At 59.6% G+C, this 23664-nt stretch overlaps 1 protein-coding gene and 1 long non-coding RNA gene across 19 annotated transcripts in view; one reads left to right on the top strand and one right to left on the bottom strand.

The window, feature by feature from the left end:
- Nucleotides 1-132: 132 nt before the first annotated feature.
- Nucleotides 133-22345, bottom strand: SMTN (smoothelin). Of its 12 annotated transcripts, none has more exons than XM_045513957.2 (22): nucleotides 22207-22328; nucleotides 21739-21834; nucleotides 20333-20457; nucleotides 15558-15706; nucleotides 15078-15171; nucleotides 14909-14987; nucleotides 14717-14814; nucleotides 13487-13807; nucleotides 13328-13400; nucleotides 12675-12746; nucleotides 12074-12595; nucleotides 11711-11883; nucleotides 9704-9796; nucleotides 8467-8619; nucleotides 8305-8380; nucleotides 7095-7259; nucleotides 6934-6996; nucleotides 6645-6711; nucleotides 5582-5755; nucleotides 5266-5383; nucleotides 4549-4700; nucleotides 133-436 (listed from the first exon to the last, which is right to left on the bottom strand). In XM_045513957.2, the coding sequence occupies exons 3-22, from the start codon at nucleotides 20402-20404 to the stop codon at nucleotides 286-288; spliced, it is 2865 nt and encodes a 954-aa protein (XP_045369913.2). In that variant the 5' UTR covers nucleotides 20405-20457; nucleotides 21739-21834; nucleotides 22207-22328; the 3' UTR covers nucleotides 133-285. The 12 variants fall into 12 exon arrangements, with proteins under 12 accessions (XP_045369913.2, XP_045369912.2, XP_010949645.2 ...); XM_045513958.2 differs by lacking the exon at nucleotides 21739-21834 and adding an exon at nucleotides 3414-3578 and having other exon boundaries at nucleotides 296-436; nucleotides 22207-22342; XM_045513956.2 differs by lacking the exon at nucleotides 21739-21834 and having other exon boundaries at nucleotides 22207-22340.
- The window catches only part of LOC105066091 (uncharacterized), a 22242-nt gene continuing 12380 nt past the window's right edge, over nucleotides 13803-23664 (top strand). For 2 of the 7 annotated variants that reach the window (XR_006723424.2, XR_012503614.1), the window contains exons 1-4: nucleotides 13803-14275; nucleotides 14362-14415; nucleotides 14696-14839; nucleotides 19138-19218. This is a non-coding gene — a long non-coding RNA (uncharacterized LOC105066091). Of the gene's footprint in view, nucleotides 14276-14361; nucleotides 14416-14664; nucleotides 14840-19137; nucleotides 19219-22471; nucleotides 22621-23664 lie in introns of those variants that run through there. The other 5 variants (XR_006723423.2, XR_006723420.2, XR_006723421.2 and 2 more) reach the window with 5 other exon arrangements.

Raw genomic sequence — 23664 nt, 5'->3', positions numbered from 1 at the left:
AATAGGAGCTCCTCGAATACCCCTGGGAGACCCCGCATCCCCAGCTGCCTGGCTGCCAGAGTGGGGACGTGGGCACACCTTGCCCAGCTGCCCTCCATTCAAACCCCCAAGGGAGGCAGAGAGGAGTCAGAGTCTTTGAAAACCAATAATTTATCAAAACGCTGCGTGTGTATGCGTGGGAAGGTGTCGCGACAGACAGGGCAGCGGTGGGCAGGCGCACAGGGGAGGGGATGGTGCCTGGATGGTGCGGGCAGCTTGCCGCGGGCGGCCGTGCGGGCGGGGAAGCTAGACATTCTTGCCGCGCAGGCGCAGCTCGTGGCGCCGCAGGTGGTTGTAGAGCGACTGCACATAGGTGAAGACGCACTTGGGGTCGGGCTTCTTGCCCATGATCATCATGTCCTCCACCTCCACCAGGGGCACGCAGTCCACAAGCATCCTGCGGGGAGGGGGCACGGGGGTCGTTGTCAGCGTCGGCCCCGCCTCTTGCGGCTACCCTCTACCGGGAGGTCTTTCCAATGCCGCAGCTTCCTGGTCTTCCATAAACTCGACTCTTGATCAACTGAATGGGGGAAAAGCCTTCCAGGAAGGCAGAAACCCCAGGCCCCACCCACCCAAGCCTGGAGGCACCCCTGTGGGGAGTCAGGCCAGGTATGTGGAAGTGGAAGAGAGCCCTGCCCCATCCCAGCGGACCCGGTGCTGGGTCGGGGTCTCAACCCCAAGCCCTGGGGACGTCCTGACTCCTGACCCCGCCCACTCCTCTCTGGAGGGCGCGCCGTCTCCTCACCCTCAATGGCACACTCCAGCTGGCACAAGCCTCTCAGTTGGACCACTGTACCTAAAGGGGATCAAATCTTTCCCTGCATCTAGGACCCTCCTCTCCAGTGACCCTCTGGGCCCCAGATTATCTGCCAGCTCCCTGGCCTGGCACCTCCTGCAGAGCAGCCTGGGAACTCCTGTATGTCTCAAAGGACAACCCTGCCATCCAGGGAGGTGTTTGTGTATGTGTGGGAGACCATTCTTTAACCCTTATTACCCCCTTGGGTAGGGCAGGGGAGGCAGATGAGTGTCCCAATCAATACAGACTGGACCATCTACGTTATGCTCAGGGGTGGGACCACCCTTCTATCCATCTTCCAGAGTGCTAGATGCACCTTCCACAGAGGGAAACTGAGTCACATAGCAGCGGAGTCATCTGTTTCGAGCTCCACAGCTTAGTAGGTGAAAAGCTGGGCTGATGGCATCCAGACCCCAGCTCTGGGTGTTGGCAACTGCCTGGGGCCCCTTCTTCCATATTGCAGAAGCCCTCTCCTCACTCTGGGGTGAGTGGGCTGCAGCTACTAAGCAACTGACAGCGCCAGGAGGGTGACCCCAGCCTCATTTCCCCTCCCTCCCAGAGCAAGACCTCTTCTACCCTGCTCCCTCCCATCTGCCATGCCTGACATACAGTAAACAGTCAATGCTGTTAACCAAGTTTTCTTTGGCAGAGAAGGCACAAGGGCAGGAATTGCTCCTGTTTCCAAGATACTCAAGGGCCCAGGACTACCTCCTACCTTGTGCCTCCAAGGTCAAACCTTCAAGGTCAAACCATGGTAGGACTAGGGCCTACTCTCAGCTTACCAGGACTCTCTCAGGGAGTCCTGGGAAGCAGGAGAGCTGTTTAGGTCAAGGCTCCACTCCTGGCCAGCTGTGGAAGCTAGAGAAGCCCTGCCTTGTGACTCAGTTTCCCCATCTTTACAGCAACAGTATAGTCATTCTTTGCCTCATTTGAGTCCTGGGAAGCAACTAGGATGAGTGAGAGGTTCCTGACTCTCTTGCTGATGTGCTATGTGCCCTTGGGGTCATCTCGGCCCCAGTTTGGGCTTGTTTCACCAGCTGTACTATGGCAAAGGGGCAGCCTCTCTCTGTAGCTTCTTCCAGCTGTGGCCATCTCCCCAGGGATCCCGGCCTCCCCCAACATGGAGCTCCCTCCCACCTCTGGTGTCTTCCCTGGAGACCTTATAAAGCCATTGTTTACACCGGGGCTCACGGCTCAGGGCTCCAACTGCCCCAGTGACAGGCCAAACACCAGGCTATTCGAGCAACAGTACGGCTGAGTCACACTTTCCAACTGGATCGAGGCCGGGCTGGGCCCCTCTCCCTCCAGGCTGGCCTGCTGGGCAGCAGTTCCTAAGTCCATATATGACCTGGAGACAGCACCAAGCCCATCCTCCCCTCACCTGCACGGCCTCTCTGAGTGTATGTGTGCACATGTGGGCTGCACCCTACAATGGTTCCAGGCCCCGAGGGGCATCTGAATGCACTGCTAGCTCTGCCCCTGACTCAGGTACTTCAGGCAATCCCCCTTCTCCCTCCAGGCCTTTGTCTTTTCTTCTCTCTACAAAATGAGTGGGGAAAGTGATGGGGCAAGGAAAAGAGCCACTAACTGGGGGGTCTAGAGATCCAGTTTCTGGCCTCAGCTCTGACCTAAACCCGCTAGCACTCTCTGAGCCCAACTCTCTCCTTCTCTGGGCTCCTGGTCTGTAATGGGCAGTTAGCTCAGGATCTGAATTCTCTACTGTGGCCCTGGAGTCAAGCGTCTGGACAGGAAATGCCACAGCTGGCTTGGGAATCCAGGATCCCCACCAGAAGCATCTTCCTGTTAAACTGGCCTTGCTCCTGAGCCTCTCAACTTGGAGCATGGCACCACCAACTCCCCAGTGTGCAAACTGGAGGCCGGAGACTCTTCCCTGATCCTTTCTCTCCCTCCCCAATAGATCCATCAGGAAGTCCATCTCTCCACTTAAGCTTCTCTAGCTGTCTAGTCTGTCCCCTCCATTTCCCTCCCTCATCCAGGCCTCACCCCAGGATTGTTCTAGAATGCCACCAGACCACATACATCCCTTCTCTGTTTGGAAATCTTTTATGACTCCTGTTGTCCTCAGAAGGAAGTTCAGACTCCTGACTGTGACCCCTTCCTCCCTCTTCACCCAGACTAAATAAACTTCCTTCCCCTCTTGGGTGTACCATGGCCTCCAGCTCCCTCGACCCCATCCCTGTACATAGGCTGGTCCCTCTGCTGGGTACCCCCTCTCCCTCCTTTAGCCTGAATTGGTCATTCAGATCCCAGCTTAGTTTGTACTTTTTTCAGATCACTGTCCTGGACCTGCCCACAGGGCCAGGTGCCTCCTTCGGGTTCCCCTGGCCTCCTGGGCTTCCTCCACCTCAGTCCTGCTCACCTGGGTCATCACTGCCCATTTAGGAGAATGCTCTTGCCTGCTAGGTCCTGAATAACCAGAAGACAGGGCCATGTCTGGCTCCTTCTGGCTCTTCTCAGGTTCCCCTTTCTTTCCCCCGCCATCTCCCCAGCTTCTCTCTGTGCCCCACTGAGCAGATTCCGGCGTAACTGGGCAGGCGAGCAAGGAGGCATTCCTCACCGTGGGGCCCCGAGCAGGGGTTAGGACTTTTTGGTTTTTACCAGCCCCTTCTGGACCAGACAGCGGTAGAACTCCTGGATGTACGTGTACACGCACTTCCAGTCAGGCTCTCGAAGCCGCACCATGTCCTCTGTGTCCAGGAGCTGCGGGCAGTCCGCATGGGTCCTGGGGAGGGTAGGGGGCCGGGAAGGGGCAGGGGATGGGGCCCGAGCAGGGTAGGTGGGGAAGAGGCAGAGAAGAGAGAGGGGAGGAGAACAGAGAGACACACACATACACACACACACAGAGACATGAGTTCAGTTACGTTCTCAGTGCTGCAGTCTGCCAGCCCCCCGCATGCCCCCTCCCCATCGTGGACGTGCCGCTCACTACCCATCACTAATGGTGTGCGATGCAGACAGGGGTGGGGGCCAGATCAGTCACAGGTGCAGAGAACTCTCGGGGCAAGCGGGAGGGAACACGGGGTGGGGGCGATGGCGTTGGCATTGACGCCAAGGTTGAAGAGGAGGGCTGTGCCCCAGGGAGTGGGGGTGAGGGAGGCGTGAGAGGAGGTGGAGGGAGGAGAAAGAGGAAAACTCTAGGGGAGCCAGAAAGAGAAAGGTAGAGAAGGGAAGACAGATGGAGGAGGGTGCTGAGGGTGAAGTGAGCAGACGGGGCAACGATTCCAAAGTGGAGGGCTTGCTGATGTCCTATATAAGCCTCTGGCAACACCTATATAGGCTGGGCGGGCACGGGGCCCGGGCCAGGAGCCTCCTTTTGGAATCTCCAGCCGGGATCCCGTGGGAGCAGGAAGCTCTGGTGATAGTGGGAGGAGAGCAGGACAGAGAAAGGGAGGGAGAGAGGGAGAAGGGGGCAGAGGATTGGGATGGAGGGGATATGGACAGGGCCACCTGGTGGGCCTTGGCCCGGGCTGGTAGGCGGGCCTCCGGCTCCTTCGTTCCGGCGGGCACCTGGCACGCTCAGCAGCAGGTGGGTGGGGTGGAAGAGGACGGGGGCTTTCTGGGGAAGGGGGTCTCAATCGCTGAATGACAGTGTGGCTGGCCAGCTCCAGGGGGCCTTGGGGCAGCTGGGCCTGGCCCAGATGCCCAGCCCCAGACACCCAGCCGACACCAGCAGGGCTGGGGCCCACACTTACTCAGCGGATGAGAAGGCCACCTCGAAGTTCTGGCGCCGGTTCTGTGGGCTGAGCTGCCCATAGTCGAAGGCTTCAGGGAAGAAGTTGTGCACCAGGGCGCAGAAGGCCATCCCATCACTCCAGCTTGAGGAGAAGTTCTGGATGTCCACATGCTATGGGTAGTGAGAGGACTGTCAGCTCCCCCATGCCCCTCACCCTCCAGTACTGTGGCATTCCAGACCTAGCACGACAGGGCTCAGAGAGGTCCTGTGGCTTGCTCAAGGCTGCACAGCCGGTGAGCAGTGGGAACATGAACCTCCTCCAAAGCAGTTCCTTGACTCCCATGTCTGCTACTTAGGGGACAGAGCAACAAAGAGGCCCAGTACCACCTTGTTAAGGCCATGGTCATGCCCTCATCACTCCTTCCCTTATGTATCGAAATTTACCCAATGCCCCCCACAGAGCAATGAGGAGGGGACTTCAAGGGTGGGGTCTGGCCTGAACCATCCCCACCATCCAAGGGCCCTCATTAGGCCCTGCCACTTAATCACTTATTCTGGAACCAAGGGCATGTTATGTGTCCTCTCTGAGCCTGTTTCATCCCAGAAGAGGAATGTCCATCTTCCCTGCCAGGCATGGTGGCTGTGAGGGTGACTGCAGTTGGGATTAGGGGATGGGAGCAGCGAGGGTCAGAGAGGAGGGGTGGCCCACTGGGCCACCTGGTCTCCTAGAGCTCACCTCGTAGCCACGCGTCTTGGCTCGGCACCAGTCCAGCAACATCTGCTTGATACTGTTGGCGTTGGGGACCCCAAAGCTGGTGGAGCGCTGCACAGCTGCACGGGGTCCGCCAGGGCTGCTGCAGGGGTGGTGTCAGGAGCAGGGTCACAGGAGTATTGGGGTGCCTACCCGCTGGGCCCACCTTCTTTACCTTCAGGCTCCTCCCACCACAGCTCCAGCCTCGCTCTTCCCGTTTCTGCCCCCCCTGCCCACCACTATCCAGACCCCGCCCCTTGCAGTCATTAGGCCCCGCCCCTCCCCACTCTCTGCTGCTCACCCCGCGGCGCCTTCCTTCTCCAGCTTTTCAATCATGGCCTTGCGGGCCTGAGAGGCCGAGGTCTTGGGCAGGCTTTGTGCCTTCATCAGCTCCTTCTTCTTCTCCGCCTGGCGTTTCTCCAGCGCCGCTAGGCTGCCAGGCCGCGGGCTGGCCTCATCCTCCCGGTCGAAGATACTGAGGGGGTGGGGAGATGACTGTTAGGGCCGAGGAGGGCCGCTCCTATGCCACCACCCCACCTCACCAAGCGAGGGGTCTTGTCGCGCTCCAGACCCTACACTCTTGCGGTATCTTGACCAGCAAGGGAGGTGTCCTCATCAAACCCAATTTATAGAGGAGTAGACTGAGGCTCAAACGACCAGAAGATGGGAGCCAAGCTCTTTTCAACAGACTTGGCCCCTGGGGAGTTGTCTGCGAAGGCTCGCTGTATTGTCAAGTTACTGGTGAGTTCATATTCTGGGCACTATCAACTAATAATGACAACCAACGTGGTAACAGTCATGATAATAATAGCTCATGTCTATTGAGCCTTTTTTATGTGTCATTTTAAATTTCATAAGAGGATGGAGGGACCCTTACCAGCTCCACTAAAGATGAGGAAACAGGGCCTCAAATTTCAGAGGGCATGGAGGGCAGCACAAGAACTTGAACATAGGTCTCTGACTCAGAGTCCCTGGACCCCTCTGGTTCCTATCCTGAATTCTGCCCCAACATCCTCGGTAACATAGGGTGCACCCCACCCTCATGGGGCTAAAGTGTAAGGGTGCTCTGTGACATGGGATGTGGTCTGCAGACACTGGGAAGTGGCAGGGCCAGCACGCAGCTCAGTGTAGTGGGGAGGCCCCTCTAAGACCCTGAGCAAATCTCTGGCCTCCCCCATGGTGCAGCTGAGGATTAGGTGAAATCACAAGGGGAGTAGGAGTGGTCTGACTCCCACTCTGCCCCTCCCTGACCATACACCCTCACCTCCCAGCACCTCGGTCTGCCCCTCTGTAGAATGGGTGTGCAGTGAGCTCCCCTGTGGCACTGACTCCTCTGTGGTCTGGGAGTGGGTTCCTGTGCTCACCTGCCCATCTTCTTGGATGATGAAGAGGAGAAGGTCTTGGTTTGCATCATGGTGCTGCCACCACCATCTGCAAGACAGAGGAGGGAGAATGGGGTGAGGTGCTGGGCTTGATGTGGGAGATGGGGCAGGAGGCTGGTGGAGGGATGGTGGTAGTCGCAGGCAGAGAAGAGAAAGTGATGGCTGTACAGAGACACAAAGATGAAAATGGTTCGGAGAGAGAGTTTGAGGAAGAGCCTGAGGAGGCGGACAGGCAGGCAAGCAGGCACAGGCAGACGCTGGGCGGCCTTACTCTCCGAGCGCCTCACGAAACTCGACTCCACCGTGGTGGTGCGGGCCGTCCGTGTGCCATCATCTGCAGGGGCAGGGGACGAGAGGAAGAGTGTGAGAGGCATGGGGCCAGTGAGGTGGACGTTTTCCCACCCTGAGCCCTGAGCCTGCTTAGCCCCTTACTGGAGTGGACGAGCCGCTCGGTCTTGGTAACAGTGCTGACAGCTGAGCCATCGGCTGTCTGCTGGCTGTGCCGCGTGGTGGTCTTGGTGGCTGTGTTGCCACGGCCCTCCCCGGGCCGGGCCCGTGCCTCTTGCAGCCGCCGTTCCCGTTCCTTGTCCCGCTGGTCTGGGCAGGGAATGCCCCATGCATGCCCAGAAGGGCCACCATCACCCACACAGCACATATGCACGGGCATACGGGACACATAAGATGGGATGGAGGGGAACTGGTTAGCAACACTGAAGACACAGGGAACAAGCACCCTCTTTAGGAGTAGCTGAGGGTGAGGGGATAGCCATAACTTGGCAGGGAATGGGGGTGTGGACTCAGAAAGGAGAGGATATGGAATAGCTGAACTCAGAGGAGGAATATTTGGATCCAAGAAGGGAGTTTCTGTGGGGATGAGTATCTGAATCTAGAGGGAGTATCTTGATCCAGGGAGGGAGTAGCAGAGTTCAGGGAAGAAGAAGCTGAGTGAGGGCAGTAGTGGAGTGGACCTTCAAATGGGTCTTGGTGGGAAGAAGAGCAGCTGAAGCAAGATATGTCTAGATCCAGGGACGGAGTAATTGGAGGTATCTGAGAAGCAATTTGATCCAGGGAAAGGGTAGCTGGGAGAGAAGCTGGCAAAGCGGGTAACTGGGCCTAAAGAAGAAACAGGTGGGTGGGCGTGGAGGCTGGGTGGCATCAGCAGGCCCTGGAGGAAGCAGCTAGATCCAGAGAGGGAGGAACTGAGAGTGTCTGGAGAAGCAAGTGAATTGAGAAACTGAAAGAAAGAATAGCTGGGTCCAGGGAAGGGGAAGTGGGTAGGAGGCAGAGGCTAAGGTGGCCATCTGTGGACCCCAGGGAGAGAGAAGCAGCTGGGAGAGGGAGTATCTGGATTCAGGGAAGGAGTCCTTGGCAGTACTTGGAGAAGCAACTGGATCCAAGGAGGAGTAGTTGGGGGAGAGGGTAACCGGGTCTAGGAAAGAGAAGAGAAACTGGCTCTGGGTCTCGTTAGTGGGAGAGAAGCAGCCAGGGAAGGGAGCAGCTGGATCCAGGGGGAAGGAGGGAAGGGAAGAGCCGGGTGGAGAGAAGGAGACACTGGGTAGGGCAGTTACTGAGTTGGAGCATCCACAAACGGACCCCAGTGAGGGGGGAGCTGGATCTAGGGTTGGGGCAACAGGCGCTCTACCTCTCTTCCTTTGTCGAAGCTCACGCAGCGCAGCCCGAATGAGCTTCCGCTCCTCAAAGTCCGTAGTCTGGTCCAGCTGCGGATAGAGCCCCTGTCATTGCCCACCTGGAGCCTGCTGGCCTAGCTGCCTGCCAATCCCCCATCCACCAGATCAGGCCATACCATCTTGTCCAGGACACCCTCATCCTCAATGGCCATCAGCTCCTCTGCACTCATTGGGCTTCGCCTCTCTGGTGCCTTGTCCATTCGGGTCTGCTGGGCGCCATTGGCCACCTCCACTGCTGCAGACGGGGTTTCTGCAGGTTCTGGCTCCATCTGATAGGAAGGGGAGACAGCATGGAGTTTAAGCAGGGGTGTAGTTAAAACCAACCATGCCCCCAAAGGACAGGAGACCAGACCCTGGGGCTTCTAACACAGCCTTTGATATACCACTAGCCAATCAGACTGCCTAACCAAGGACAGCCATGTGGGTGACGGCTCAGGAATGTGGCACCGAGAGCCTTGTTGTAGGGCCTCCCGTGTCTTAAAATTATCTTAATACAATTAATAGTGGCAATGACAGTGATTTCCATTCAGTAGTAAGCACTGTATGAGCACTAGGAATTTTCTGTCCCTATTTAACAGAAGGGAAAACTGAGGCTCAGGGTTACTGCATGACTTGCCCATAGTCCTTCCATAAGTGTGTTGCAGCCTGTGGTCTGAGGTGAAGTGGGCCTGGCTCCTGAACCCGAGTTCTTTCTGCTGCTTCATTCCCAGCCCCCTCCAGGCAGGCTGTGCTCTGGCCTGCCTGTTTCCAAAGCCTGGGTCCTCCTGGGCCAGTGCCCAGGCAGCACATGCCCCCCTCCCAACACACCAAGGGGGCTGGACCAGGGCCCACAGGCTCCTGACCAGGTGTCTGACTGGGGCTGCCCAGAGCCAAGTCCTCTCTGAAGCTTACCCCTGCTCCCCACCCCCCATGTGTGAACCACCCTCTAAGGGGCCTCCAGCTTCAACCTAGCTCCCCACCCCTCCCAGGACATCTCCCCAGCCCCTTGCAGACAAGCCCCCGGCCCCACTATCACAGCCCCTCCCCTCCTGGCAGGGCCCCTCTGCCTGCTGTAAGGGAAAGGAGAGCCGAGGTGGCAGCTGCTTCGGGGAGGCTTGGCCTGGCTGGGGCTGGGGCAGGGGGTGGGGGTGGGGACTGGGCCCTGGCCAGGGGCTGCCAGGGCAGCCGCCACGCGTGTCTCAGGGCCAGGAGCCTGGCACCATCTTGCCTCAGTCTTGGAGCACTAGCTCCCCAGTTCCCTTTACAGATAGGTAAACTGAGTATCAGAGAAGGTGGTGGCACATCTAAGGTCACTCAGCCGAGGTAGAACCTGTCTGAAAACCACCCCTCTCCCCATAACCCATCAGGACTTACGAGACTGCTGCTGCGGGCTGGGCCGGCAGAGGAGCGGCGGCGGGTGCTGAAGGCAGGCGGGTGGGCCACGGGGGTCCCAGCATCCTCGGCCGCCTGGAAGAGGGCCTCGGGGTCGGCAGCGGCCAGGAGCAGTTCACTGGGCTCCAGCTCAGGCTCAAGGTCAGGCACGAGTGGGACCCCCAGATGCAGGCTCAGCACCTCCACCTGCCTGCCCAGTGCATCCAGCCGCCGGCTCAGTGCTGCTGTCTCCGCCCGCAGCTCTTCAGCTGCCCGGGCCACTGGCTCCACGGCCGAGGCGGCTGCCTCTGCTGCCTGGGTCACTGCTGCCCGGCCTGCCTCAGCCACTGCCCGCAGCTCCTCCAACGCCTGGCCCAATCGCTCCTCCAGGGCTGCAGCCAGCTCAGACCCAGGCCCTGGTACCCCCGGCATGGTGCAGGCAGGGGCTCTATGGTGGGATGACGATGGGGACAGTGGTAGGGACTGCTGCTTCTGGCTGGCAGTGTCAGAGTCTTTGCAGTTGGCCTGAGGGCGAAGGCAAGGGCAGTGGGCCTGCCCCGCCCCTGCTGGCCTCCCAGCCCGCCACCCGCCAGCTGGGGCTGTAGCCCAAATAGAAACCTATTCTGGGCTCCCTCTAGAGGGGGGAGTGGGGGAGGGGTGGCCTGCCCCAGCAGGCCGACCGCCAGGCCTGGCCTTGGCCCTGCAGAGACCACAGACCAGCAGCGCAGCAAGTCTGTAGAGGTTCTGATCACTGAGGCAGGGCCCCATGCCCTACAGGTGGGGAAACTGAGGCAAGGAGCAAGGAATGGGCCCGTCTGGGCCACTATGTACGTAAGCTGGGAGGATCCAGTCTGTCATACACCAAGCCTGCACTGTTTGCCCTCATGCCATGCTGTTTCAGAAAGCCTTGAACAGATAGGGGACATGGAGGCACAGAGAGGTGGGACTTTGAGCAGTCTGCTGTAACAAGTGTCTTGTCCTTGAGATAAATGTCCTCTGCCTGCCTCTGGTGCTCAGATCAACCACACACTTCGAACAAGTGCATTCTGGGCACAGGATCTGCCTCCCCTTGGTTCTAGATGGGGAAGCTGGGGCAAGCTGGTGGTATTGGACCCAGGCTCACTGTGGCACCTCCCATCCACTGCAAGGGCCTCAGCTGTCCTCTCCTCATTCCCTTGGCAGAGAGCAGTTAGGTCCTGCTCTGGGAGGGGAAGGGTGCTTTCTTGCTCCCACCCTCTCCCTGTCACCCCTGAGAAGGCCCGAAGCTGGCTCTAACCATCTCACCTCGGCTAAAGTCCCATTCAGTCCCTGGTGCACCGCAGAGGGCATTACCTGTGCAGCTGGGCAGCCCGCTGGGGATCCCTTCCCTGGCTGAGCTCCCAGCCAGCTGATCCCGGGCTCCAGAATGAATAATGGAAGGGTGTGATGTATAGAGTTCCTGTGGCACCTGCTAGGCTGCTGCCTCACCTGACTGACACCCCCTGCTTGTCCCCCCATCAATGCTTCTCCCACCTCCCCCCGAGATGTTGACGCAGATGGTAATCACTAATCTCCAATCTCCTAACAGGCCGGGCTGATCTTGGATGAGCAGAAGAGCGGCTCTGCACCTTGGAGCCAAGGTCCAGGATGGGGTATGCGCAGGGGCACTGGGGCTGCCACAGGAAGGGTGGGCAAGCCCTTACCACCCTCTTGGAGCTTCAGTTTTCTCATCTGTTCACAAGGAATGAACCAACCAATTTTGGAATAAGGACTGGAGATCAGCATGTGGGAAGCTTAAAGCTGGTACAGAGTGAGCTTAGGACACATCCAGTGGCTGATGGGTGAGGGTCTGACCTTCGCTCTGCTACCAACTATCTGCGGACTGTGGGCAGCCACCTTCTCCCTCTGGCCTCCGTCTCCCCAGGTGTGCAGCGGGGGAAGGGCAGACAGAGGAGCCCTGCTAGCCCAACAGCCTGAAACAGTCTCTGTGAGGTTGGCAAGGGTGAAGCTGGTGGGTGAGGGAGGGCTCACCTTGACACTGTAGCCTCCTCGGCTACCAGGGGCAGCATGGCTAAAGCTGGTGACGTGAGTGACACTGCCCAGCCGGGCCAGGGTCCCAGGACTGCTGATATGGGTGACGGTGCTCTTGCCCCCACTGCTGGTGCTCAGGAGGGTGGGGGGCGCCCGCAGCCCCAGCGTCAGTTCTGGAGGTGGAGAAGGATGACTGTCAGGATCAGGTGGGGTGAGGGCCACGCAAGCCCAGGTTGACAGCACCCCTTGCTCCCAGCGCACCCCCTGGAGACACCCTGAGTCCCGGCCGCAGCACTTGTCCTATGTGCAGAGGTTGGCGGCTGCAGGCACTGGTCCCCAGCAATGGGGAACAGGGAGGCCTACCTGCCCTTTGGTTGCCTGTGGGCAGCAGCACCCGGCCCGTGGAGGCCTGGCCCCGGCCATCCTTGATCTCAATGGTGAATGTGGTCTTCATACTGGCCCCTGGCTCAGCAGTGCCCACGGCCACGGGCAGCGGGGCACTGGGCTCCTCTGAGCGGGCCACGGCCCCCCCGGCTCTGTTTTCAAGGGGCCTGGCAGCCAAACCCCGCCTCCCAGGGCCCTCCTCCTGGGGGCAGCTCTGAAGCTGGGCCAGGGGCCGGGCTGTTCCTTGCTGCTCCTTGTTGAACCGGGAGGAGGTGTCACTGGGCCCCCGTGAGGAGGGGCCACTGGAGGAGGAGGCAGGGGTGGTGCTGATGTGGGAGGGGCCTGAGAGCCTTGCCGGGGTCGAGGGACCTAGGGCTGCCCGGGCTGGTCCTTCCTGGAGCCCAGCAGCCATAGGAGAATCAGATGTGAACTTGCGCACGCGGTCCCGTATGGAGCCAGCTCGCTGGAAACGGGAAGGTCCTCTGGCAAGAGGGGTGGGCTCTAGAAGGGACAGGAGACCTGTCAGTGGTTGACGTGACAGGGATTGCCCAGCACCTGAGGCTGTGGGAACGGGCAGTACCTCGGTTCTGGACTGGCTGGCGGGGGCTGAGCACAGACAGGGAGCTTTGGCAGGGGTGGGGTCCAGCCAGGTCTGGCAGCATGGGGAGGCGGTGGCAGCCATGTAGGGGCAGAGAAAGGAGAGTGGATGGTGGGGTCCACCTCTCATAGTCCTCTCTTCCGCACCTCCTCAGCCTCCCAGGCCCTTGCTGCACCTCTTACAGCTCCCAGCCTCCCGCTCAGCTGCATCTCTTACAGGCCCCTCCCCCTAGCTCCCACACTGACCCCAAGATGACTTGGACACTCCTGGGGGCTGGGGCTAGGCCTGGGCTGGAGGAAGGGTGCCCAGATCCTCCCTGCTGATGGGGACAGGGGACACCCCCGGACAGCACTGCCCACGCGGCTCCAGCTGGGAGATGGGCGCACTCCCTTATTGGGGAAAAGAATGTGCCTGAGGCCTGTTGCCTTTCAAGGCTGCGGGGAGGCCTCTGGCCATGGGTGGGGGAGTGGGCCAGGCCAGGGGCGGGGACACCTCAGGGGCAGTGGGAGGAGTGTCAGAGATGGCCGGGACCTTCGGGGACTGGAGCTATCTAGGCACAAGCACCCATTTTCCAGGAAGGGAAGGGGAGGCCGGGGAAGGCAGATGCCTGCAGCTATCCCTGCTGGAAACTTCACCTGCTCTCTTCGTGTTGGAGGGATCTCTGGCGGGGCCTTGGGCAGCTGGGGGCTCTGTGCGGCCAGGCAGGAGCTGCAGGAAGACATGGCATGGCAGGGCCTGACTCCTACACTCAGGAGCAGTCCTGCTTGGCATCTCTGCCCCTCATCCAGACTCACCTTGTTGACCACCTGCCTCTCAGTGCTGGGGATGGCCGGAGGCTCCTGGGGCTCAGGGCTGGCAGCCCTGGGCGGGCTGGGAGGTGGCTCGGGGCTGCCCAGAGCCTCGGCAGCAGGGCACTGGCCCTTGGCAGGCTCCAGTGGAGGCTCGGGAGAGGTAGAGGTAGGCGAGCTTTCGGGCAAGGCAGGTGGGCTGGGTGTGCCCCCAGGTGGGGCCCGCAGCAGGAGTGTCACTGTGGTCACATCCCGGCTGGTGCTGCTGGGGGCTGGGGTTGGCACTGGGACCTCTGCCTGCTGCTCCTGTTCCTCTGGCTTCGGCACCTGCGGGAGACCCACAGGATGCGGCCAAGGCTCCCCGGGCTGGCAGGCAGCAGGGCAGGGCATGCAAAGCAGAGGGGCTGGGCATGGTATCCTGCAGGCACACCTGCACAAGTACGTCACTGGTACCACACTGGCGGTTCTCTGATCCTCATTTCCCAACCTCCAGGCACTGCCTAGTCAAGGGCAGTTCAGAAAGGACCAGATCCTAATGCTAGGGGGTGGGGATGGCAGGAGACCTGCTGGGAATTCCCAGACTTACTAGATTCCTGGAGTGGAGGACCCTGACCCCTGGCCTCAGCCTGGTTAATCAGGGGGCTTGGGGTTAGTCCTGCCAGGACTAGGGATCCAGTGGCCTCTGCTGGCCACTTTGGGAATCTGCATGGCCTGACCTCTCACCCACACTCCCTGGAGAATAGAGTCGACTCTGTGAACAGCCTGGGCCTGACACGCAGGCCCTCATAAGCCAAGGTAAGGATGTGGGCTGTCTGGTGGGGGAGGGGCAGCCTTGGGATGATTTAAGCTGGGCAGGTTCCAGGGTCTGATTTGCATTTCAGGGAGATCCCTCTGTCCACTGAGTGGAGACTGGATGGCTGGTGTCGGGGTGCAAGGTAGGTGTGGAGGTGGGGAGGCGAGCAAGGAGGTTAACAAGGGTGTCATAGGAGACAGACAGGAAACTGGGAGCAGTGTAGACAAGCTGGCTTTGAGGGGAGACCTGGGAAGAGACAAACTCTAGAGTGGGGACATGTGACCAGAGGTTGCCTGGGAGAGTGGGCAGGGGCCAGAGATGGAGCCCCAGTGTCTCCCAGACACAAGGTGGGGGACCCTCAGTTAAGGCCCAGTCTAGCAAAAACACACAGGTTCTCTGTGCTGCTGGCATCCCTGGCTCAGGACCTGGCCTGCACTCCTTACCTCACACCGTTCCAGCCTGCGTGCTGCCCGCCCCTTGCTGTCCTCTCTTGAGCCACTGTTGGGACGCCCGCTGCACAACCTCCCAGCCAAGGTGGCAGCTGGAAGGAGAGGGAAGAGTGTCTGGTGAGTGGCCAGGAGGTGCTGCTGGCAGCATGCGGCAGGGCAGGGGTGGGGCCGGGGCAGGGCACGCACCCTCAATCTCCTGGGCCCGGATGCGGCGGATGGCGGCTCGGATGAGCTTGCGTTCCTCGTACTCAGCAGCACCTCGCAGCTGTGTGTGAAGGGCAGGCCAAGGTACTGGGCTGTGCGGTCCAGGCTTTCACCTGCCCAGCTCCCAGCCCCTCCCCGGCCTGGGCCTCACCATCGCGGTCAGCTCCTCCACATCACTCATGGACTCCAGCCGTCCCGCCAGCCGTGCCAGAGCAGCCTGCTGCTCAGCCTCCCGCTGCTGAGAGCTGCCGGGACATCATGACCATAAGCTCCACTGCCAGGGGCGGGTCATGGAGGATGTGGGCTGAGGGTGGAGGCCAGGACAGGGTACCCGGAACCTTGGCAGAGGGGCATGTAGCTGTGCGCACCCTCTGGCTACACGCTGACATGTGCACGCCCATGGAGCAGCGCTCAAACCACACAACCAGATATGCTGTCCACATGGGTGTGGCCAGAGTACCGTGACCAGTAATTCGTGCACACAAACATCCCTGTGTACTCCAAATGCGTCCCGTCCTGCCATTTGCCCACCCAGGTGGGGAGCAGTCACCTGGCTCGTGCCTGCCTGTACAACGTGAGCTGAGCCCTGGCACATCCCGCCCCACCTGCATGTCCAGCCCCCACCACTCACTGCAGCCAGTTCTCCTTGTTGTCCTGCCGCTCGGCACGGAAGCGCTTGGATGCCAGGGCCTCCTCCTCGCGCTCCAGCTCCTGCCGCTGCAACTCCCGGATGGCCGAGCGGATGCGCCGTCGCTCTGCCAGATCTGCTGTGACTTCCAACTGTGGGGCAGGCGGGGGCGAGGGGCAGGTCATTTTGGATGCCAGGGTGGAGGGCGGGCACCAGCTGCCCACAGCTCGTCCCAAGGCACAATGAGTGGTCTGTCTCCACTCCTTCTGCCCCAAGCCCGTCATGTGCCTGCCTGCCCACCCAAATTTGGCCTTGGGGAAACACAGATGACACAGCCAGGGCTTCTGGACAGCCCACCGTGCGCTACAGTTCATAGCATGGGCAGCCAGCAACCACTCACCTGTGCCAGGTGCCAAGCCAGGCACTCCTTTCTGTGACTCAACTCCTGACTCTCAGAGCCTTCACCAAACCCCCAAGAGCCAGGGAGTCGTGGCAGGAGGAGGGAAGCAATCCTATGGGTCCCTAACAGTGTCCCTGGGAGGGGAGGGTGATTCAGGCCTCTGGAGTCCAGCTGTGAGCAAGGGAGACTCCCATGGTCCCAAAGGACCACAGCCCTGCTGGTGAGTGGCAGTGTCCTCCACACTGGACAGATGGGGAAACTGAGGCAGAGGCAGGCGCTCAGGAGTCACAGCACTCTGCCTGGCTGGGGGCTGTTGTCTTCCCTGCACTGGTCCAGCCCTGGCCACCACTGAAGGGGCAAAGGGGCCAGGGCCCAGACTGGGAGGGCCAATCCCCCAGACAGATATGGCAGCTGCACTCGGGTTCCCCCAGGGGCCTAGAGAGGGCGCCCATGGGGGAAAGGTGCTCCCACTAGCTTCTTAGCCTGTCACTCCCTGGGAAATTGGGGGTGGCTGGTCTAGTCAGGTCCAGGAAAGAGCATGTTCTCTGTGCAGAGTCAGCCAATCCTGTTGCCCCCCTCCACCCCCAACAGAGCCTCTGTGGCTCAAAGAAGAGAGGACTGGCTCAGGGCCCCCAGGAAGATAATGGCAGAGATAAGCCTCCAGTGTGGGTCTGAGCCACCTGGGAGTGAGTAGAGGAAGGTGATTTCCTCTGCCCCCACCTCCCCACAACCCTCTGCTCCTTTCCTCATTCCCCATCATTCCTTCCTACTCCATGGGAGAGGGCTTAGGGGGGATAGGCTTCAGCAGAGAGCGTGGGCTGGCCTAGCTTAGCCACAAGCTCACCTGTCCCAGTCTTAAGAGAGTAGGGATAGAGCCCTCCAGGGTACCTTCAGTCTCCACATTCCTGAGGAGCTATGGGAAGGTCCCCTGAGGCTCAAGCCATCACCCCCCAGCTGGCTCCAGCCCCAATCCAGTCCTGGCTGGGTGGTCAGGATCATATCTTTAACATCTCTGCGACTTTTCCTTTCTCACTTGCCAGATGGGACAATGGCTCCCATCTCAGGACTGTGGATGGGGATGGGGACAGTGACTTGGGCTCCCCTACTCCCCCATAGACCTTCGGATGCATAAGCATCACCCCCCTGCTTGGTTCCAGCCAGTCAGGAGGGGAGAGAGAAGTAGGGCAAATGAGGACAAGATACCCAGAGGCATCTGTAATATTCACAGAGAACTCATGTGCCAGATCCTGGGCTGACTGGCCCCCTTGTCCTAACTTCACAGAAACCCTAGGCACTTTATTACTCTCATTTTACAGGTGAGGAAACTGAAGCTCAGGGAAAAGTGATTTGCTTACAGTCAAATGACCAGAGCCAGGATTTGAACCCAGGTCTCTGTAACTCCGGGGCCTGCCCTGGGCTGAGGATAGCTCTATGGTTGGGGTCTGTCTGCTATGGTGGGTACCTCGAGGACCCTGGTACTGTACCGGGGACACTACTAGCCTGGATTAGAGATGCTCTGGGGCTTAAGGGGGGGCCTATCAAAACAGGGTTGGGGGAGAATGAGGCTCACCTTCCTACCCCTAGTCCTGGCCTTGCCTTGGGCCCAGAACCCTCTGTAGCACACTTAGAGATTGGGGACTAGGGGTGGGGGAAGAACAGCTGGTCCAGCCCCTCTGTGCAGAGTGCAAAGAGGCTCAGAGATGCCATTACTAGGCCTTTATCTCCTGGGTTCCCCTTCCCAGTGCCTCGGGCTCCAGAGATGGAGTTCTTGTCCCTGAAAAAAAAACTGATGTGGATATTTGGTCACCTCTGCAACACCAGAGGGCCTCAGTGTCCCCATCTGGAAAATGGGAGCCTCTGTCAGATCCCCTAAGTGGCTGGGGAAATAGGCAAGCTCATCTCACTGGTCACCTTCTCGTATGACCCCTTCCTTTGGGCCTGGAGACAAAAGTCCACCCACAGTGTCCCTGCTGTGCGTTCTTGGTTCCCCACCCTCTCAGGCCCCACCGCCCTGAGTGGAGGGGGCTGTGGGAGGGAGGGAAGGAAGTACAAAGCTCCATTGTCCACCAGGGGGAAGGGGAAGGGGATGGGGCGATTTCCGAAACTGCCCAGTGGAATTCTCCCGGGAGGAAAGAGGGCGCTTCCTCCTCCCGGCGGGCCGGGCCTCCGGTACTTTGTACCTTCCCTGCTGGGGATGTCTGACAGATCCTGGCGTCTCCCTGGGCTTCAGTCTCTCCACCAGCCCAATGGAGGAGAGTTTTCAAGCATTTGCTCAGTCCCAGCTCCAGTTACCGATGGGGGACCTCGCCAGGGGGCGCCGAAGGCCCGCGGGCCCCGCAGCCGCCGTTTCCCCGCCTCCCCCAACCCCGCCCGGGGCACCGCCCACGCCTCTCCCACGCAGCCCCGCACTAGGCGCAGAGCGGGGAGCCAGACAGGCAGGAAGTCTCCCGCTACCGGCTGCGTTAATATCCCCGCTACAAAGAGGAAACCCAGATTCACAGACTTAAGCAGCTTCCCCAGGTCACCCAGCTAGTGAGTGTCAGAGCCCGATCTCGAACCCGGGACCGAGGAGAAGGGAGTCCCGGTATGTGGTGGAGCGGCACGTGGCGTTCGTGTCCCCAGATGCCCCCACCCTATTCTTAGGAATGTGCGGGAGCCCAAGCTAGGAGCGGGTCCCGGGTCCCCAGATCGGCCCGACGCTGGGGCTTGGGTCAGCTTTCCCTTATAAGGCCCGGCCCCGCGGGGAGGAGCCCGGCCCGGGACGCCCCCGTTCCTGCCACGAGGCCGGCGCGCAGGGCGGGACCCTCGGCAGCGCCGGGGCGCAGTAATGGCGGGCGCCCGGCGGGGAAGAACCGGCCCCGGAATGGGACAGACCTCGGGGGTCTTCGAAGTCCAGATAGGAGGGATGGGTTCTCGTTAGTCCTTTCCCAGGGAGGGGGCCCGGGATGAGCGGACTACAACCACCGATCAGGCTTCTCTGAAGCCCTTTTCCAGCGCCCAAACCTGCATGGGGTGGGGGTGGCGGCTGGAGAACCCCGAGCCTCAGAATGGACCCCTAGACAAGGGGGTGCGCCGAGACCTGGCTTTTTCTCTGTTACCCGCAGTGGGATTCCGACTTCCTGATGGGAGGAAAGTCGAGTTGACATGGTGGGGACCTTTGTTAACCCAACCCATCTCCTTCAGGCTGCACACAGCTGGCTATGGTGGTGGCGGACACCCAGAGTCTAAGGTGCTGTCCGAGGACACAGAGGCTCAGTGCCTTGGGTAGGTGATGGCAGTGGCTGGGCACTGCCCAGTGCCTGGACTGGGCTGGCTGGCTCCAGCCCCTGCCTCCAGAGGACTGGTATGGGGGTGGGGTGGGTCATTTGCCTTCTCCCACAGAAGGTAAATCTTTAATTTCCCCCCTGGACAGGGGTCAGGGGCTAGGAGGTGGGGCTCTGGCCCTTCCTCCAGTTCAGCTGCTCCTTGCCCTTGCTGGTGGGCACATGTCTGCCCTGCGCTGTTGCCCCACAGCCTCTCTGTGCATGGTGTGTGTTTGGGGGGGCGGGCTTCAAGGAGAAGCTGGGGAAAGGGGATAGAGTGGGCCCATACTTTTTCCATCCCAAGATCAGGCCCCATGCCTCATTCCATTCCAATACCAACTATAGGACCTAAACATTATGTTCACACACATTTCCTCCACCTCCCATTTTACAGGTAAAGAAACTGAAGCTCAGAGTGGGAAAATGACAGATTAGATGTCACAGAGCTCATATGGGCCCCCAAGGCCTGTCACTCTCTATGGGCTCTTCTTGCCTTGACTTAGCCAGGTCTCTTAGTCTCCGATGACCCTCTTTGGGGTTTGTTTGGATCCTGGCACACCCTTTTCCTGGCTGGGTGTCCTTGGGCAGGTGATTTCACCTATCTGAGCCACAGTGTCCTCCTGGCTCTTGGAGCTGCTGGGACCATTCTGTGAGATGGTGTTCTTAGCACCCAGCCTGCTGCCTGCTGTGTCCTGGCTTATTAATCATTGCTGCTGCTTTTATCACTGGGCCAGTCTCCAGGGGTGGGCACTGCCCAGGCTGTTGCTTGGGAGAGGCAACTCCAGCTTCCGCACACCTGTGACTGCACATGGGCGAGTCCTCAGCAGTTACTATTTAAACAGGTGGTGGCAGTGGGGGGCTGGGAGGGACAAGGCTTCAGCACCTGGCATGGACAGGTACATGCCACCAGGGCCTCTGCCTTGGCCAGGCAGAACAGGCCTAACCCTGCTCCCCTGAGTCCTCCTCCTGCCCCCTCCCTGTCACCTGCTCTTGTCAGCTGAGAGGTATCCTGGGCTGGCCTTGCCTCTCTGGCCTGGCTTGCCTCTCCTCATAGTGGGGATGATGGGGCCACTTACCAGCTTCCGCAGGGCTCCCTCATCCAGCCCAGCTAATGTTTCGTCTGCCATCTTGCTGGCCCCTAGTTCCATCCGTTCCCTCTGTTCTCCAGTGCCTGTGGCACCTGTTACCAGCTCAGGGAATTCTGCAGGGGACAGACATGCATCAGGCCTGCTGGGGCCTCTAGAAACCACAGGCACTTGGGCTCTGTGCCTCAGTTTCCCCATCTAACCCACAATCATCCATTGCTGTCCCATTCCTGTTATCTGTTATGTGGCTCCCATGGGAGGTGCCCTCTGCTCTAGGGTAGTGTGCTGGAAACCTCAACACACCAAGAGTAGAAGTACCTGGTTCCAGCCCAGCCAACTCAACTGCTAGCCTGCTGTGTGGCCTAAGCTGGACCCTCTCCATATCTCAGCCTCATGAAACAGGGAGGGTAGGAACCTGGATTGTGGAGCCAGGACCCAGCAAGACCCACCCAAGCTGTGCTCACCACCAGGGGGTGCCCGCCAGACTCCACAATGTCCTGCCCCACCCACCCATCCCCAGCGCCTACCCAGCCCCCACTCACCCCAAAAGCTCAGCCTCTGGCTTTAGGCTAAGCCCATGTCCAAGTCCTTGCTGCCTCTGCCGTTCTCATTCCCCCAGGTGAGTTACGCCATTGGAGGTAACACCCTGTCTTCCAATTCTTGAGGACAGCCTTCTGTACACACCTCTCTCCACTCCTCCCCTTTCTGCCCTCCTTATGATGCCAACTGTCCTGACTGCATGAAGCCAGGCGTCCAGGCACCCAGCTCCTCCTGCCAATTCATGCACTTAGAATTCAGTTTCCCAGCTGGAAGAACCTTCCAAAACTGATCTGTCCAGCTTCTGGACTTAGGCAAACAGGATTGGAGAGGGCAGAGAATTGTCACGGGGAGTAAGGAGGATCCGAAAGACCCAGAGGGCAGGGAATGGATTTAATCTTGGCTTCCAAAGTCCCCTTCCAAAGTGCCCTCAGGGGCTCAGGACACTCCCCCTTGCCCTATCACTGCCTATCAAAATGGCCCCCTAAACCTTGGCCCAGCCTCCCACTGCAGCTTTGCTTCCTCCTGAGGCCCTAACGTCTTTCTGGAATTTGAGGGCCCACAGCCTGACACACCTTAGGTGCTTAGTTAACGTATGGTGACTGAAATGGCCCCAGGATTGCCCCCCCTCCTGTTGATTCATCACTCGGTCATTCCTCCCCCGTCCCCAGATCAGAGTCACTAGGCGAGTCACCCCATCAGGTGAATGGGTCAGAGTTGGGGGTCCTTGTCCCCACAGTTGGGATTTGTTGGACCCTGCCTGTTCAAGTTGCTGCTGGCTTTTCCCATCTGTATAGGCTTGGGCAGGTGGCAACCTCCCAGCCACCCTCTGCTGGGGCCCTTGACCCTTGTCTACCTACTTTGGGGTAAGCTTCCAGGAACGTCACTCAGCAATCACCAGATTTAGGTTCTGTGGACACTCTGAGTTCCTCCATGTCTCCTGAAGAGGGGGGACCCTAATGCATAATATAGGACTTTCAGGGAAGTCTCTTTCTTCTCAGGGATTCCTGCTGCTGCTCCAGTCCCATGCTCCCTGTCACACAGTTTGGGGCCCCCGAAGATTGTGAGGGGCCTCAGAGGAATGTAGGCACTTCCTCAGGGTTTCTGCCCCCACAGACACTAGCACCCCTGGGGGGCGTGGAGCCTCCTGGAGGTCCGTGAGCGTCTTTCCCCGCGGTCTCAGAACCTTATCGCATGGCTTACAGCCCCCGTGGGTAGGTAGGGGCTCCCAGATCAGGGAGTCCCAGAACCCTGAGAGTCCACACGTCCGGGTTCCACCCCCAGACCCGTCGGGGGTCCTGGTGCCGCCCGGAGGCCCGCACACCCACCTCTCAGTCCAGCCCGCCCGTCTGGCGCGGGCTCAGGTTAGGTAGTTCGGGATCCAACAGATGGACTAGGAGCGGTCAGGAGGAAGGCGCGACGACCGGGATCCCAGGCCGGCTCAGCAACCGTCCCCGGGATTCTGCAAGCGCCGCCCGTCCAGCCGGGCCAGCAGTCCCGCCGGCTCCGCCCCGCGCCATGGCGCGAGCCAATCCTCAGGAGGGTGCCGCCCACCCTCGTGCCCCATTGGGGAAATTCAATTTGGCAGCCACGCCCCTAGTGGAGGTCCCGCCCCTCGCAGGCCTAGGTTGTAGGGACTTGCAGTCTTGGGGCCACTGCTGGCGCAGCCTTGACTGGTCGCGTGGGCGTCTCTAGGAGGACGTAGATTTGCGCCAAAGTCGAGGAGGGCGCCCAAAGCCGGGGTAAGTGGCCCGGGATCGTACTATTCGCGGAGCCTTCAGGCCAGCCCCTCTCCGCCCTCCTCTTTGTTCGTGAGACCTTGTCCCCTCCCTCGACTCCGCCCCCTCCTCGCTTCAGTGCCCCGGCTTGGCCGATGCCCCCAGGCTGCTTTCGGGATACCTGGTCCGGGCCACCTCCGAGCAGGGAATAAGTGACCGGGAGCCCCTTGACCCTACCTACGTTGGAGCACCTCAGGGGCCACTTTCAGATGGAGCAGCATCAATCGCACAGCACACTTTCCCCAGGCCGGCACACCTTTGCGCGGACATTGATCTTATCTGTGAATGGTTCTCCCTCGACCTCTTGCAGCCCTGGAGTTTTATTTTGTTTTTGTTTTTTAATGGAGGTACTAGGGATTGAACCCAGGACCTCAGGCATGCTAAGCATGTGCTCTACCACTGAGCTATACCCTCCCTCTCCCCGCTCTGGAGTTTTAAATAGGAAATACGGAGTTCAGAATCTCATTCGCCAAATGGAGGAAATTGAGGCCCAGAGAGAGAGCCAACATGTCCAGGACAACACTGGGAGTCAGCTAGGGGACCCAAGAGCTCAGACTCACTGGGGAAAGCCACCCATCCCCTATTCTAGAGGTCAGGGAGCCGCCCACAGGTCTCCATGGAGGCAAAAGGGCGTTGGAGCTTGGGAGGTGGGGTCTGGAGTCCTGTCCGTTAAAAAAATATCAACTCATTTATTTTGTGCTTGCCATGTGCCCGGCGTATAATCCCTACAGTGACCATTTGAGCTCAGGATTACTGTCCCATTTTACAGTTGAGGACAACTGATAGTGGACCTGCGATTCATACCAGCACCTTTTGAATTTAGAATCTGTGCTTTTAACCACTATGATGTGGGGTTGTGGGGAAGTGGTTTCAGCCAGTTGCCCCAGCAGAGCCCCTTGGCCCCGCTGACCAGATCCTCTGTGACCACTTTCCACCCCACCTCACCCCCATCTAGAAAGAGGGCCAGTATCCACTCCGAGACCCTGTTGAAGATATCGTATTTTATTT

The sequence above is a fragment of the Camelus bactrianus genome, chromosome 32 (genome assembly GCF_048773025.1).
Source record: "Camelus bactrianus isolate YW-2024 breed Bactrian camel chromosome 32, ASM4877302v1, whole genome shotgun sequence".
Lineage (NCBI taxonomy): Eukaryota > Metazoa > Chordata > Mammalia > Artiodactyla > Camelidae > Camelus > Camelus bactrianus.
This window is presented reverse-complemented; position numbering and strand designations above follow the sequence as displayed.